A 13,650-nucleotide genomic window follows, 5' to 3' on the forward strand; every position below is an offset into this window, starting at 1 on the left:
AATAAATAGTTAAAAATCATACATTGTGATTTCTGGATTTTTTTTTAGATTATGTCTCTCACAGTGGACATGCACCTACGATGACAATTTCAGACCCTCCATGATTTCTAAGTGGGAGAACTTGCAAAATAGCAGGGTGTTCAAATACTTATTTTCCTCACTGTATATATATATATATATATATATATATATATATATATATATATATATATATATATAAAGAGTTAATTTGCTAAAACAGATGACTGTTTTTATCCTGTATTCAATTAATATCAATCAAACTGGTTGTTTTGATAATAATTGAAATAATAATAATAATAATAATAATGGAAAATAATAATAAGTAAAAAATAGAGCTGACTGTATACAGCTAACTCTAACACAATAAAACACAATAAAAACATGATAACAATAAAAAAACAAGATTTATGAAAATTAATAAAAACATAAACTAAAAAATGAACTCTTCATATATATATATATATATATATATATATATATATATATATATATACACAGTATACAGTATATACAGTTTATATATTTTCAGAAAAACATTCCCTATAAGCTTCTTTTTTCTTCTTCTTTTTAAGCTTGTATGGGGAAAATATGTACACTTTAGGTACTAAATTGTACCTTTTAAGGTACTAATGTTCACCCTTTAGGGATAAATAAGGTACTGCCCCAGTGACAGATTTTGTACCTTTTTTTCTTCTGTGAGTGTAGGGTAAGGAAAATAAACTTGATTCAAAATATGTTCTCGGAAAACAGGTATTCTCAAATAAATGAGAAATATATTTTACATTTAATTGAAATTTAATTTTTGCTGAAGTATCTTGCTTTATGGATGTTTGGATATTTTTACTAGGAAAATTCTGGTTCAAAATTATTTTTTGTTCAGTGCATAGAGGTAAAATAGATTTCTGAAGACAGATCTTATACACATCAGTACACTCAGAACATATTCATGTCTTCTCTGTATTATTTTGGCCTTTCAATTCGAAAGCTTCAAATGCCAAATGTCGGCTGAAACGACTCAGGATGTGGAGGGCTGCTGGCTCTAGTGGGCTGCCAGTTGTTATGTCACCATCTCTGACAAGTCAGTGAGGTGCTTGAGGCAAACCTGTGTGCCTCCATTAGGGCTCCGCCACGGCAGGTCTGTCACGGCAGTCCTGTGCTTAAGGTGCCCACCACGCTTTATTTTTTATTTGTTTATTGTATCAGTGACATTGAATGTGCCAAAAATATAACGTGGATGCAGCCTTCTAAATCCGGCCCATGTGTTCAAAATGGACACCACTATTCACAGCTTGCACACAGATATATCGATGTCCTGCACAGAAACATCATGTCAATTCAAAGCGAGGGGCCACTTGTCTTGTCACAATTTTAGCCACATGGATTTAAATAAACCAAGCATCAAGTGGTAATCAAAAACATATCACGAAATCAAGCATATGTTTACAGTGTGTTATAGATAGATAATACACACACACACACACACACACACACACACATATGACTCATAAATGCATAAATTGTATCTATATTTCATATATACTGTACTGCACACTATATACATAGTATTACATGTTGTTGTTGGGGGTGTTTTCAGCCGTGTTTATCTTGCCTGGGGCACAAAGGGAGCCAAGGCTGCCATTGCATGTGCTGTTGGGAATTAAAGGCATTACAAGTCTGCTACAAACACAAAATAAAAGGATTTTTTTCACCCGTCAGACTGGATTCCCAGACACAGCTCTTTTCATTGTAAGCGTTCTCTCAATAGTCTTGCTGTATGTTTCTTTTGTATGTATGTGCCAATGAAGTTTCTCCCATCAAACTCTATCAAACGCAGTCTAATAGGTGATCCACAGTGCTATGTCCTCTTTCCTATTTTCAGGAAACCACACTGTATTTATCTCTGCCAAGACTTTGATGAAAGCTGACGATGTTTAATATTTAATGTGACAAAAAAATAATCACAATTCCTTTCACCCTATAAGGGAGCTCGTAGACGCACAAACTTCGACTCTTAGAGGCAGCCAGACATTGCTTTCTGAAATTTTGGATGCTGTACATTGCAATACTGTAGCTTCTTATTTACAAAGCTGTGACAGCCTCGTTTCGCATTGTTTGTGCATGTTTATGTCTGTGTAAACCATCAGTTGGTGAGATTCATTCAATTTTAAATAGATTTTCAGACTGCCAGTGCAAAGAAGATTTTGAGGTTTCTCAATGGAACTGCAATGGAATAAATATAGCAATGTGAAAAATGTGATATATGTAATATATATTCCTGAATTAAATATAACTTGATAAACCTAAAAAAAAAACTAAATGGATTGAAACACTGTATATATATTAAAGTTATATTAATAACTTGATCTATTTCGTGTTTATCCATGTTTATCCCTGGAGCTTTGTAACCTTCTCTGGCCCATCCTAAATGTGTCTGTGATATTGTTGCACAATATTCTGATTCATGTTTTTTCTCTCTCTCTCTCTCTTTCTTGCCTTTCAGGTTGTTTGAAACACTTCAGTCACTGTTCTGGTCGATATTTGGACTCCTGAATCTGTATGTAACAAATGTGAAAGCTCGGCACGAGTTCACAGAGTTTGTTGGAGCCACTATGTTCGGCACCTACAATGTCATCTCATTGGTGGTTCTCCTCAACATGCTCATCGCTATGATGAACAACTCCTACCAGCTCATCGCAGTGAGTACTGACCACAATAATTCAAAAAGCCAGAAATATACTGTATTTTACACAGATTGTACTCATTTTGCATGTACACAAATTGCAAGCATGTTCCCATAGTACAAACTTAAATATAGCACTTCCTGATGAATAGAAATTCTAGACTTTTTCACATTTAAAGATTTATTTTTAATTGAAAAGTTTGATATCGGTCAAATTGTGATTGAAAAGTTTGAGGTTGGTAAGGTTTTTAATGTTTTAGAAGTCTCACGGTGATCAAGGTGTCATTTATTTGATCAAAAATACTGTAAAAAGAGTAATATTGGGAAATATTACAACAATTTAAAATAATGTTTTCTATTTCAATATACATTCAAATTTATTTTTTTTCTCTGATGGCAAAGCAGGATTACTCCAGTCTTCCGTGTCACATGATCCTTCAGAAGTCATTCTAATATGCTGATTTGCTGTTCAAGAAACATTTCTCAAAACAGTTTTGCTGCTTAATATTTTTGTGGAAACTGTGATCAATTTTTTTCAGGTTTCTTTAAAGCATAAAAAGTTCAAAAGAACAGCATTTGTTTGAAATATAATTTTTTGTAACATTATAAATGTCTTTACGGTTTTGATCAGGTCAATGCATCGTTGCTGAATAAAAGTGAAAAAAATTATAATAATCTGACAGACCCCAAACTTTGGTTACACTTTATTTTAAGGTGTCCTTGTTACAGAGTAATTATACATTTAACTACTGAGTAATATTAATTAACTACGTGTACTTACTATATGGTTAGGGTTTGGCTTAGGGTTACTTGCATGTAATTATGCATTAATTGTTATTATAATAGTACATGTAATGTGTAACAAGGACACCTTAAAATAAAGTGTTACCCAAACTTTTGATCATTGTGACACATTCTCAATCATAGGTTTTTAAAAATGTACTCTACTGTATAATATAAATATAATTTTTTTTATGCATTCTGGATACAGTTGCTTTACGATCTTATACCTCATTGATTATCATCATTCAGTTCATATTGTTAATAATTTATTTGTCACTGTGCGTTAGGACCATGCTGACATCGAGTGGAAGTTTGCTCGAACCAAGCTGTGGATGAGTTATTTCGATGAGGGCGGGACACTCCCCCCACCGTTCAACGCCATCCCCAGTCCTAAATCATTCTGGTACCTGTGTCGATGGGTACACGGGCGGCTCTGCGGGTCGGAGGCTGCTCCGCCTGAAGAAGACCCCCATAAACATGAGAATCTGAAGGAGTTTACGGTAAAGAAAACAACCTGAATCCATCTGAACATTCACACTGTGATTTCATCTGAATCTGATCAAGTGGTTCTGGTTTAAATTACACTTTAAGCACAATGCAGCTGGCTCATTGTGTAACTGATTACCCATTACAATGACTAACAGCACAGCCACACACATATATCAGCACAATGAACGCTAAAACAGCTCATTTACATTTTTATTGCTTTTGAACTATTGGTTTTTGACTCATAGTGGGATGCAGTAATTGTATTTAGACTGGTATCATCATGCATTACTTTCAGGTATCACTGGGTGAGAGAAAAACCTTTGACTTTAACAAAGGCAGTCGCTTAAAAATCTAGCATGACTTTCAAATCAACAGATGTCAGAGAGAAAGTGTATACACAATTCCGTACACTAAATTTATATCGCATCTGGTGTTAATCGGTTGCTATTACAGTTTTGTCATTTCTAAAATCAAATGATCTTGATCTCCAAACAGTGACATGAATGTGGTAGCGTATGTCTGCAACACCACATAACTCAAACATATTATGCACTAATCGGGTATAGATGTGAATAACATAACCATGCTTTCTTTTTTTATTAACATCAAGATTATAGATTAAAATTAACATGAGTATGTGGGAGAAATCATACACTAGTATTAAAAAGATTGAGGTCTGTAAGATTTTCAAAGAAGGCTGCATTTAATTAATTGAAAATAGAGTAAAGTATTATTACAATTAAAAAAGTTTTATATATTTTAATCATTTATTTAAATTATTGAAGCAGCCTTTATTTGAATTAGAAATCTTGAATTATTATTAATGTCTTTACTCTCACTTTATATATATTTTATGCATTCTTGCTGAATAAAAGTATTATTTCCTTGAAAAAAATATCTTACTGACCCCAAACTTTTGAACGGTACTCTATATCTACTGAAATTGATCAACATTACTTGTCTTCAATAGTTTCTTTTAAATGGTCTTTCCATTTTCACAGCATGAATTTTTAAAAGAACAATTATTCTGTGTCGCTAAAATGAGGCCAAGAAAACGGCATGCATTTATTTTAAAACGACTGGTGACATGCTGTTTAAAATAGCTTTAGTTGTAGTTTAGCACGTTTAGCAGGTACATTTAATGTCAACTACCCATTTATCAGTCCTACTATGGCAAAGGCTTGGTGCATGAATATTAATTAGGTTAGATAACCAGGAAGGTTACCTAGCAACGTCAGCATGACCTAATTAATATTCATGAGACAGGTTTTTGACATCACAACCAGCTTGTCAGCCCACCTTCCCCCACAAACTTCAACTACTGGCTTCATTTAGAGTGGCCTGAGTGGTAGCAAATTTCATTTCAATTGAATCACTGAAGTGGAGTTCCATATAAATTAATTAAATTTCTATGAAGGAAAATTTTTTATTCAACAAGTTTCTGTTTCGACTTTGATGATGTAATGAGGTGTAACATGGCCTGAGTCTGTCTGGAGTTTAACCTCCTGTGTTGCCATGCAACTCCCCTTGAAACTCCCGGGACTCCCGTTATCTCTGTTTCGAATATATCCTCTCTTGTTCCACCTGACGCACTTTTATTACACATCCATCTCTCTGCACGGCCTTTATTGGCCTGCATCAATACAGATGCTCGTGCACTTTCTCTCTCTTTCTCTTTCTCTTTCTCACACTATCACACACACACACACACACACAGCCAAAGCACACTCACTCGAAACTCTCTCCCACATGTTTGCGGGCATTGCTGAGCTGGGATCAAACCTTGATCATTATATAAAGCTGCCTACATGTAGAGCTAAGAGGAGAGCAGCTTTCCTACAATATCTGATAAGAATACTAAGAATCTCTCAGCTTATACTGCAAATTCTGAATCCCTTCATCTGCATGTGAAGTGCTCATCTGATTTTGTTTTCGGAGTGTAGCAGCATTCCCGTTAGAAAGCATCTGCAGGACTCATACATCTCAATACAATGCAAAAGCAGGGAGTATAACTGCACATGAGAATTTGCATTGAAATTGCATTTGAAAATTTCGATCGATTCTCCCATTGTGGATGCGATAGGAAAGTGTTGATAACAAAACCCAATTGTTCCTTCATTTCCATGAAATTAGTTATTCAGTATTTTTACTGTCAGACACTTTTGCAGTTTGCATCAGCCTAAATGTCCTACCAGAGGATCGACAGCATTAACAGATCATACAACATGTCTTAGTCATGTGATCAAACTCATTTTTTCAACACCATCAGCTCAGTTTATACACTACCGTTTGGGGTCAGTAACATTTCTGTTTCAAATAAATGCTATTCACTTCATCTTCATTCTCTTCAACTTTCTATTCATTAAAGAATCCTGAAAAAAGTATTATGGTTTCCACAAAATATTAAGCAGCATAACTGTTTTCAACATTGAAAAAAATACAAATATTTCCTGATTAGCAAATCAGTAAATCAGATTCTCACACTGGAGACTGGAATAATGGAATAAAGTAACAAATGTGAAAATATTTTCAAATAGAAAATATTTCATTTAAATTATAACAATATTTAACTTTATTACTGCTTTACTGGGTTTTTTTTTCTCTCGATCAAATAAACACAGTCTTGGTGAGTTAGACTTGGTAAGAGACTTCTTTCCATAACTTTTAAAAATCTTTTGGTAACACTTTATTTCGATAGTCCACTTTAGACATTCTAATAACAGTAAGTAACTTTGCAACTACATGTCAACTAGCAGTCATTAGAGTATTAGTAATCTGTCTGCTTAATATCTTGTAACACTTTATTTTGATGGGTCCACAACATAAAACATACCGACTATGTCAACTTATTCTACTAACCCTAAGCCTACCCTAAGTCTACTCTGAGAGTTAGTAGACATGTGGTTGCAAATTAATAAGAATTAGTTGACATGTAGTTGACATGTAGTTACTTCTAGTTAGTAGAATGTCTAAAGTGGACTATCAAATAAAGTGTAACCAATCTTTTAAATGGTAGTGTATGTTTTTCAATCTCTTATGCTAAAAATATGCTAACTGAAAATTAATATTGTTGAAAAATTAGTATTGTTGAGACCAATATAAATGTAAAGTAGTGGTGTCAGAATAATCATGAACATTATTATGTTTAAAAAAAGTTATTAAAAAAATGCAATTAATACTTTATTCTACACTAAATTATACATAATGAATGTATAAATTATATGAAATTAATTCAAATTCATGATATTATGTTGTAACTGATTTAAACTTAAATGTAAATAATGGAGACTCATAGCACACAAATGGCAGTTTCTTGTGAATGACTCTGGGTTTAAATGAATAATCATCTAAGAAAAGCAAATAAAAAAAGTGCAATGTATTTGATTAGTTAATGAGCTCAATTACCCTGCATAATTACAGTGTGAATATTTGTTTCTCCTTTCAGGAAAAGCATGCTGACAGACTGATACAGAATCAGCATTATCAGGTATGCCAGCAGATAAAGCTCTGCAATTACACACATGCGAGAATACAAACAATGTGCATGTAATTGCATTACATCGCTTCGCCTCTGGCTTTGTTTTCCCTGTCTCTCTTTTTCCTTGCACCGTCACACCAAAGATCCAACTGTACATTTCCAGATTAACAAGATTAGGGAGTTCTATCTGATTGCTTGCTTCTCTTCTTCTCCTTCTCAACCCTCAGGAGGTCATCCGCAGTCTAGTGAAGAGGTATGTGGCGTCCATGATCCGCAGCGCCAAGACAAGCGAAGGGCTGACAGAGGAGAATTTTAAGGTGCTTCTGAAACTGACTGCTCTCAATTTATCTCACATAAATGGAAATGCATGCTTATAAACAAAAACACTGACACAAGTAATCATTCTTCAAATGCCTTATAAAATTCTTATAATCTTTATTTGCAATCATTAGCACAATTATTTATATAGGTTTTTTAGCTTTTAAAAATCTGTCAATAGGATTTATAAAATATTTGTATAGTAAAAATATAATAATTATAAATAGGCCTATAATTTATACAGCTGGTTTTCATTTTAATGTAAAATACTTTTTTTTTTTGTCAAATATGCTGCAGTAAATACCTGTTATTTGATTAAAAGTAATTTCCCTTACTACTGTATATTCAGTGAAAAACTATAATACATCTTTACAGTATAATCCTGGTAAAAGTACAGTTTTTTAAAGTGAATTTTAATAGATTTTTTATCACTTATGCACATTTTTTTTTTTTTACATCTTATGTTGTTAAATGAATGTTTATTTCCTTTTTGTATTTGTGTGTAGAAGTGTATACTCTCTATATTTTAATATTTACTCTTTCATGTAGTAACTGATCAACTTCCATGTGGCATTCAATGTTTTCAGTTAGTATTACATCAGTTAATGAAATTTTTTTTTAGTGCTGTCAATCGATTAAAAAATGTAATCACGTTAATCACAGTCATGGGCTGTGATTAATCATGATTAATCGCAAATTTAAAATACTAGGATTTACCTGTAAATGTGTTGAAAAAGAAATGCATGAAACTAGTTTAAGGAAACAGAACCTTTCACACTTCCGCCAGGAATGAGACATAATCCTTATTATTCTTTTATCATTATTCTTTTGTTTTTATTCAGCCATTATCAGCCTTTAAACTGGCAATAAAACGTTTACCAAGCCACATCGCTTCAATCCCAGTCTACATTTACCCAACTATTATCAAAAGTATTTCTAAATAAACACAACAAAACATTTTCTTGCGACCTTAAGTATTATGTCAAAATGCATTATGAAGAAGAATTGGACCTGTTCTGCAGCTGCATTAGAGCTAATATTAGCATCATGCTTCATAAGACAATTTAAGAGATTAATAGTACACTTTTACTCAGACCTCACTTCAAACCACCATCGAGTGTTTGTAATAACTTCTTTTTGCGATCACATGTGGAATTTGGTCGTTTACTGTTGTTAAAATATGCAATTTATAGCCTTTTATATCGCTGCACAAATTAGCATTTCAGATGTACACATTCAATTCAAGAAAATCACATACAGACCATATCTATCGTAATCGTGTGTTTATTATCTTATATAATCTATAGTGGCTGTTGTCATGTTTATTTCTGCTGTGTAAAAGCCTTAACATGTGCTCTGGCTGAAACTCACGTTGTTTGTGATGTTATAACCGCCTCTCCATTCTTAAGTTGCCAGGGATATATTCCAAGTATAATACACATTAGTAAAATGATCTATTTTAATTTTTATTTGTCTATATACACTTTGAGCAGCCGCGGTACACGGCTCTGTAATTATTTCCTGCGACTGTATTTTCAAAACAGCCCACTTGTGCCGTTACCCTGGTAACACTGGTGCTGTGGCCTCATCACACAATGATAGATAACCTTCCGCGCTGCGATGACGGGAAGAAGTTGGGGTCAAACCTTATCAAATGATTAATCTGCGTTAAAAAAATATTAACACATTAATTTTTTTTGATTAATCGCATGCGTTAACATGTTAACGGTGACACCCCTAATTTTTTTCCAGTTAATTTGTGTTCAATCCATAAAACTTAAAATGTTGCTACTGTATTTTTCATGGTAAACTTCTGACAGCCACAACTGCTGTTTATTTACTGTAAATTTCACATTTTACAGCATATTTACATTATTACACCACACACAGTGAAGACATAAAGCATCATCAGTAATGTCAGTCCATTACAGTCCTTTAAATTTATTTTCTTTCTCCACTCACAGTGAAATCTCAGTGGTTTAAAATCTGGTTTCTAATAACAGTACATAGCCGCAGGAACATATTTTATCTGGGGGGTGCTGGGGACGGGGCTTGATGTTGCAGGGCAGAGCCACGGTGGGGGATTTTAGACAAAATCGTAATATTAAACAGCCCAAACACTTTTATACTGTAGATGAACATATAAATTAAAGAAGACAGAGACATGAGTACCAATATATATTTGTGCTTTTGTGATTTTAGATCAAGAATTTTTTCTTTAATATTTCTATTATTTACTAAATATTTACATCGCTGATATGCACGCTCTGAATATTACACTTTTATAATTATGTCATCAGAAACAACAAGTGCAGATGTACATGCGATGCAAAAAAGGTTTATTCATCATACACTGCAGACAGCTTCACTTATTATAAATGGAGTTTTTTATAGAGTGCTTACGAGACTGAATTCCATGATATTCTTTGATAACGCTTTTTGCTTGTTGTTTGATTAATCGTGGACATGAGGCGTTATAATTAAACTTAAATTGTCTTTTTATTAAACGTGATCAGATTAAATACAAAATCAGTCTTATTAAAATATTTTATGACATAATATGGTTCTTGCCTAAAACGTTATGACGTGCGTAGTTAATAGATTAAATTAGGATAAAGTGGTTTGAGCACACTTGACTATATGCGCAATTAAAGAGCTGTGCATGTGATTATCGGTGGCCATCTTGAGAAGCGAGAAAGCTTCGGAATACGGCTCATAAAAAGGACGAGGATGTAAATGCTTTTTACAAGTTGGAATCTAAAATTACGGTAATATCATGTGAACATTTCACATGAACGCTTCGAGGCGCGCTAACCAAATACAACTGCACTATATTTCTGGTTAAATATGTAATTAATCACAAAACTATCACAATAATGAAGTATCCTGGAGATGATTGAGGGGCACAAGGAAAATCTGGAGGGCATGGCCCCTCTTAGACCCAGCCCTGCGGCAGGAGGTGCTGCAGCCCCCTCAGCACCCCTAGTTCCCGCGGCTATGTAACAGTACATCAAATATGTAACATTAAAAATGTTTGGAGTTGTTGCAAACTTGCGAACGAGTTTAGCCATGAAACATAACTTTTATTGTAGAAAAAATGCATATCTTTTTCAAATGCATTATGTAATACTATAATAATGTTCTGCCTTAGGAGCTGAAACAGGACATTTCCAGTTTCCGCTACGAAGTTTTGGACCTTCTGGGAAACCGAAAGCCGCCCCGGCGGAACTATTCCTCCAGCAGCGAGGCCACGCTTCGAGACGAGGTCAGCGACGATGGTGAGGCCTGTCACCACAGCGACGGGAGCAGCATCGGGGCCAAAGGTGTGTCTTTCAAAACCATTACGCCCTCGGATCCGTCGTACGGAGTCTCTGCCCTCTTTTGCTCCATCTCCGGAATGGAGGTCGCTACTACTACGACAACGACAGCGGCATCGTCTGCGTACAGAGAGGGTAAACCAAAGATCAACGGACTGAGGAAGAACCCCTCGCCCTCCTCTTCCCTGTCTTCAGTGGCTCCAGCAAGACCTGCACTTTCACGAACTTGGAGGCGCTTTTCCCGCTTCTCTAGTTCCAAGAAGAACTCCTTCAGACGGCTCGGCCTGCTGTTCTCACGCATGGGCAGCCACCTTCCGCAACCGACAGGTGTCACCGCTGCGACCTACACTATCTCAGATGGACTGCTTCACCCGCCGGGGGCTTGGCAAGACTTGGGCTTCACCAGGGGAGCCGGTCCCGTCACCAGAAGCGAGACCAACCTTAATCAGATGGACGTGGGTGCTTTAAATGAGGGCGACGGTGCCATGACGACCAATGGACAGAGAGCTAACGGAAGGGATGTTTTACTGACATTAGGACCTCTGTCCCCACCCTCTTCCCTGCACTGTGCTTCCAGTTTCACCGCCTCCAGCTCCCGCCTCCTGGACTCAAATGAGGACGTGTTCCAGGGATTGGTCGGGCCCTGTGGCGGACAAATGCCAGACTCCTCCCGCTGGGTAACGGAACAGGATGATTCGGTGACCACGCAGCTATAGTATTGCTAGTATGTACTGTACAGCACTTTGATAATAACAATAATCAGTGATGATATCAATAACTATTACCTTAACCACAACCGATTCTTCTGTTCGTTCTTTTGTTTGCTGCTGCAATATTTGTCATTTCTTTCTGAGATTTAACCAAATTGAAAGTTATTTACAAGACAGATGGGATGAGTGAATTAAATGACGGATGAAAGAGATTCAGAAGGGACAGAAAAGTGCAATCATCAGAGAAATGCAGGCCAGGTTGCATTTTTGTATTTTCATTACATCACATTGTTCACTCAACAATGAAAATTCTGAAATCTGCTAATCAATTTCATGCCATTCCAAACCTGTATGATTTTTTTCTTCTTCTGCAGAACACAAAAGAAGATATTTTGAAGTCAAAACTAGTTTTGGCTACCATTGATTTCTATGGACCACTATGTGTTTTCTTAAAAACCACTGCGTTTGTGTTTCTAATACAACAGCTGAGGGAGCGACTGCAAATTTGACATTTGACTTTATTCTGACCCACATGATCAATTTCTCAATATGTTTTTTTCCTGTTTGGAAAGTCATAGAAACGCTATTGTAGATTTCGCTTTTACTGTTATGGCAAGTGGGAATGCAAAAATTATATTAGTTGTAGTTTCCATTTACCACTGAAGAAGTTTCCACTTCTAAGAACCCCAGAAATGTGAAAATGGTCCATTGTATGGACAACTGAGACATTTCTAAAAATGTTCTACAGAAGACAATAAGTCCAACAGGTTTGGAATGACATGAGGGAGATAAAGTTTATTTTTAGATGAAATATCCTTTTATATGGGTCATCGGATGCAAAATTCACTTTACAAGTTGTTTGAACATAAATGTGTGTTGGAAGTGTGTGTACACATCCATCCTATAATGATAAAAATCCACCCAGTGTTTTTTTTTTTTAAATCCCTATTTTAAAATCACCTTTCTCAAGGCTGTTCTGAGATTCCTGTCAGAATGATGTAGTTCTGCGCAGGCCACTCCCCCAATAGTTGATTGACAAGACTGTCTTACCTTAGACTCGCCCTGAGTGAGCCGAGAGCCGAGACTCCGGTGCAGGGGAAGACAAGATGTCTCAGATTAAGCGATTGAGGTGCTTTGTTGTTGGATGTAATAAGGAATATAGCAGTCGTCATTTACTCCCGACATCTGAGCTGCTGAAGACGCAGAGGATTAACATTACTTTCGCTTTGAAGGGAATGTGCCGATCCCCAATCTGCCTAAATGCATCTATGTTCACGCAAAGCATTCGTGATCCAGCTTCATCTACAGAAGAAGTGAGTATAAGGGTTTTTTTTATGAATCATTGCAAATCGCCTTTCCTAATAACGTGCTAGTTAGCCAGTTTCGCGGCTGAAGTTTACAGTCTGCTCATCATCCCACGGAAGAGAGGGGCGGGGTCAGCAGACCTCATTAGCATTTAAAGAAACTTGGACTTGGCTTGATGAAAACAGCTGATTTTGACAGGGTAAAGAATGTGTTTTTTACACTACCGTTAAGAAATTTTAACCAAAGTATGTTATAGACTTTTCATGAAGACCCTAAAGAATCATATCAACTTGTGCAAAATGGGCATCCGATGACTCCTTTAACATTAAAATTCACTATTTAGTTTATTAATACATATTCCAGACATGATTGTGCATGATTCATCAGCGCATGTTATTCCAAAGAAAAAAATGTTTTGTCTTCATCAAACAATTTAATATCTTGATAATTGTCTTATTGGCTGATGTTAAGTAGACTGTTCAGGATGTTAATATTAATTAGTCATTTAATATATATATATATGGCATTAATATAATGCCAGTTAAAGTT

The 13,650-nt window shown here is 35.5% G+C and overlaps 1 protein-coding gene across 2 annotated transcripts in view; it reads left to right on the forward strand.

Moving 5' to 3' along the window:
• Positions 1 to 12,313, forward strand: part of trpc5a (transient receptor potential cation channel, subfamily C, member 5a) — a 93,406-nt gene extending 81,093 nt beyond the window's left edge. For both annotated transcript variants that reach the window (XM_058789947.1, XM_058789941.1), the window contains exons 7-11: positions 2,522 to 2,717; positions 3,772 to 3,984; positions 7,419 to 7,460; positions 7,679 to 7,768; positions 10,921 to 12,313. In XM_058789947.1, coding sequence (XP_058645930.1) covers positions 2,522 to 2,717; positions 3,772 to 3,984; positions 7,419 to 7,460; positions 7,679 to 7,768; positions 10,921 to 11,802 — 1,423 coding nt within the window. In that variant the 3' untranslated portion in view covers positions 11,803 to 12,313. The remainder of the gene's footprint in view (positions 1 to 2,521; positions 2,718 to 3,771; positions 3,985 to 7,418; positions 7,461 to 7,678; positions 7,769 to 10,920) is intronic.
• Positions 12,314 to 13,650: the final 1,337 nt, after the last annotated feature.

Source organism: Onychostoma macrolepis, chromosome 01 (assembly GCF_012432095.1).
Source record: "Onychostoma macrolepis isolate SWU-2019 chromosome 01, ASM1243209v1, whole genome shotgun sequence".
Classification (NCBI taxonomy): Eukaryota; Metazoa; Chordata; class Actinopteri; order Cypriniformes; family Cyprinidae; genus Onychostoma; species Onychostoma macrolepis.